The following is a 3,510-nucleotide window of genomic DNA, read 5'->3' on the forward strand; positions in this document are numbered from 1 at the left end:
AAAGTATTTATATTTTTTACATTAAACATTATACGATATGTACACTAACATGTTTTTATAATCATTTAAAAAACTCCAAGTAATTATAGTTTTTAGATGGATCCCTAAAGGAGCTTTATATTGGTCGTAATCTGTAAAAATTGACCGATCATCTTCGAGTATTCTCTTTTTATAGTAGAATGAGAGAGGAAGACTCGACTGTGATTAGTCCTAGATTATGGCATACGGCATATGGTTACGGCCAATATAAACACTCCGTACGTGGAACGTACCATGTACACTAGATACAAGCTTTTATTTGATTCTCAGCTGTACAAATATTTGTCAAAGTATAATTTATAACATAATTACCTACAAATTCCACTCTGTTATTAAAATTATTTATATGAAATAGAGCGTAATAAAGCATTAAAATAAATTTATTAAATAATGTGATACGAGAGAAAGTTTTTCAAATTTCATGTGCAAATTGCTTTCATTCTAGCCGAAATGGTATTTGTATTTTTAGAAGCAAGGGATATACAATGGCAGTATAATATTTTGATTAATAATTTTAAATGAAAACCGACCGCCATGAGGTATGTGGATGATTATAACTCTTGTTCTCATATTATACAGAAACTAGAAGTGACTAGAAGTTTATTTTATATTAGAATTAAAAAAAAATTAAACATAAAAATTAAATTGTGAATATCTTCGCAGTTCATTTTTTAAATTTTTATTCTCACTCAGTATTGCATTTATTACGTATATATATGTGTCTAAAAATATCTTATATTGTCTACGCAGATTTATTAACAAATATAATTAGCGCATGAGATATCAATAAAAAATTAATTTTTCTATACATATTTAATTAAAATATTTAAATAATAGATTTTAAACGAGGAATAAATACAAAATATAACATCTTTGAATAATTTACAATATGTATATTAAGCCAGTATTGCTTACGAACTGTAACAATCTTCGCCGGACTAGAAAATAAAATTATGCATCATTGTTTCTGCTGACCTTTAAAAGGCAGTAGGAAGAGGATGTTTGAGCACATTCCCGGTGGAGTCTTCGGCAACGAGGGTAAGAGTGATGAGGCAGTGGGATGGAGGTGGTGGAACTAAAGCTTCCAAAGGTGGTCGTAAGCCAGGAAATTGGCGAGAACCCACAACCATCCCACCCGATGTCTCTCTGAGCTCTATTACTCGTACTCCATATCGTGATCTTACCACATTCCTTATAAAGATAAATCATAGTTATTAAAAACAGTTATGCTGAAATTTATTTGATTTTATTACTGACATAGAGGCAGAGTAATAAATAATTTAAGAAGAAATTAATCGGTCGTGCGTGAAAAGGTCGTTTAATGTTTAATCATTTATATTGTCAAATGATAACGCATCATCGATAACTCACCTTTTTCCATCGTATTCTATTTCGTGATGATGCCTATTGGAACGATTGTCTATTTCGCTGTTAAACCAGCGATGATACGCAAGTAATGTTGCACATGATGGACCCCAGAATGTTCGGTCAGGCTGTGAAAGAGGTTCGGAAGCGATCAGACTCTTAGAAAGAGATCTATTAAGCTCAGGACTAGCTGGCGCTGAAAGTCTTCCGGGTAATTGTCTCGAAGTAGATGACGGCGCGGGTCTAGATGTTTCCGAAAGCAATCTACCCCTTCGTGGACTTGACAGTACGAGATCTTGCACAGTTACCGTGACACTGAGTGGCCGGCTAAGGGCGACTGTAGTGTGTTGGGGATCTCTTCTAATGGGATTACGATTGAAATCGATTCCAGCTGCGCCTACAAAAACCCTATCGACGTAATCAAATCCTCGACCCATTATTCCCTCTCGAGTATGGCCGAGATCGAAGGTGTGACCAAGTTCATGTAGAACGGAGCCCAATGTTGTCGCCAAACAGCCGCCGTGCGTGCCACGATAATTACTGTCGTCCATAAGCTGCTCAGTGTCAATGACAGTGGCATCCAGGAATCTCGGTAATACCTGATAAATTATATGAAAAGCTCTATTTTTTAATATTCTCTTAGAGCGCCTCATATGAAATGAAAAGCTACATTGTATACATGATCTTCTTTGTCATATCAAATTAGTCAATGAGTATTGTCAACTAACCTGAGCCATACACGTAGGCCAGGTGTGAAGGCACGCCGAACCGAAGAGCGCTAAGCCACCTCCACCGAGGGCTGCATGGCCTTGTGTTCTTGCCAAGGTATCCTCGTGCGTGCGAGGGCTGGGTGCGCCGCGGTATCTCGTACACGACAAAAACGCTAAGTATTTGCGATCTTTAGATGCCAAGGGACCAGTCATCAGCTCGCGTGCAATCAACTCCCACAGTTCTCTTTGCTTCATCGCTCGTGCCTGGTCCACGTGAAGCATACTATGCATTACCAGAGATTCCGGACCATCCAGATCTCTTTCTAGCTGAAAGGTCTTTCTGCCGTAACCGGCTTCTTGAAGCTTTTCAGCTGTCAAGGTTTGCAAAAGTCTGGCACCTAGTCCTATTCTCGTTGCCGCGCTCTCAGGTGATCGATCCTCATTGCGTGGACCCTAAAACGTAGATCAGATCATGACCTACTGGATAGATGTGAATAATTTGCAAAATTATTATTGTTTCACGAGATTAAGCAATCAAGAGAGAACAATTCAATTATTATTCTGGAATAACATAGGCAAGGCTAACATGACGACATTTCATGCAACAGAATAGCGATCGATAATTGGAGGAGTGCACGCTACGTTCCAGTAGCTGAATTATGAGTCACGATTCACTTATCTGCATTATGTTCCTTAAATATCAATTACAGCTAATCAAAATAATGTTTCTGAATATTAAGTTTAATATATCGATAAAATTGAAATAATTGAAATGTGATTGAAATAATTTTGTGATCTGAGACTTTAAGTAATTATGTAAAAATAATTCCTGAGAGAGAGGGGGGAGGGGGAGAGGGAGAGGGGGAGAGAGCTAGATTACTATACAAGTATAATTTACTGTTGTCGCTACCTGAAAATAACCATCATGACCCGCACAGATGACGTAGACTGGTGTCACCCGCAGCCTGGTAGTTCTCGGTTCATATATGAGAACCAATCTTCTTTTATGTCCGCCCGCCTCGAGTTCTAATTTGTTCGGACCGCGTGCCAGATCTATCAGGACACGGAACTGACCAGCGATGATCGGCCATTCCGAGGTCACGTTCTTGTGACCCCGAACGGTAATGTAACTGCATAGCGCAGGTGCACGACCTCTTATCAGGGCCAAGCTGTAAGTCAAGGTTTCGCCGTCCACTAAATTGCGTATCGTGATCCCTTCCGGGTTACCGTTCACCGCGAAAGTGCGATGACGATAATGATTGTCCGCCAATGTCGCAACGTCCGCAAGCACCTTAAATATACATGAGCAAGTATTTTTTATTTGTACTTCCGAGACTGAGTACAACGACTTGTGCAACGCCAAGAAGTCGAATAAACACAGATGTTTGTTGTTACA

At 38.9% G+C, this 3,510-nt stretch overlaps 1 protein-coding gene across 1 annotated transcript in view; it reads right to left on the reverse strand.

Annotated features, from left to right (window-relative positions):
* Nucleotides 1–919: 919 nt before the first annotated feature.
* LOC108751052 (putative zinc metalloproteinase YIL108W) overlaps nt 920–3,510 on the reverse strand; it is a 7,302-nt gene continuing 4,711 nt past the window's right edge. The window contains exons 2-5 of the mRNA XM_018490992.1: nt 3,025–3,405; nt 2,133–2,567; nt 1,411–2,003; nt 920–1,230 (exon numbers count right to left, since the gene is read on the reverse strand). Coding sequence (XP_018346494.1) covers nt 1,017–1,230; nt 1,411–2,003; nt 2,133–2,567; nt 3,025–3,405 — 1,623 coding nt within the window. The 3' untranslated portion in view covers nt 920–1,016. The remainder of the gene's footprint in view (nt 1,231–1,410; nt 2,004–2,132; nt 2,568–3,024; nt 3,406–3,510) is intronic.

This window comes from Trachymyrmex septentrionalis, unplaced genomic scaffold (assembly GCF_001594115.1).
Source record: "Trachymyrmex septentrionalis isolate Tsep2-gDNA-1 unplaced genomic scaffold, Tsep1.0 scaffold40, whole genome shotgun sequence".
Taxonomy (NCBI): Eukaryota; Metazoa; Arthropoda; class Insecta; order Hymenoptera; family Formicidae; genus Trachymyrmex; species Trachymyrmex septentrionalis.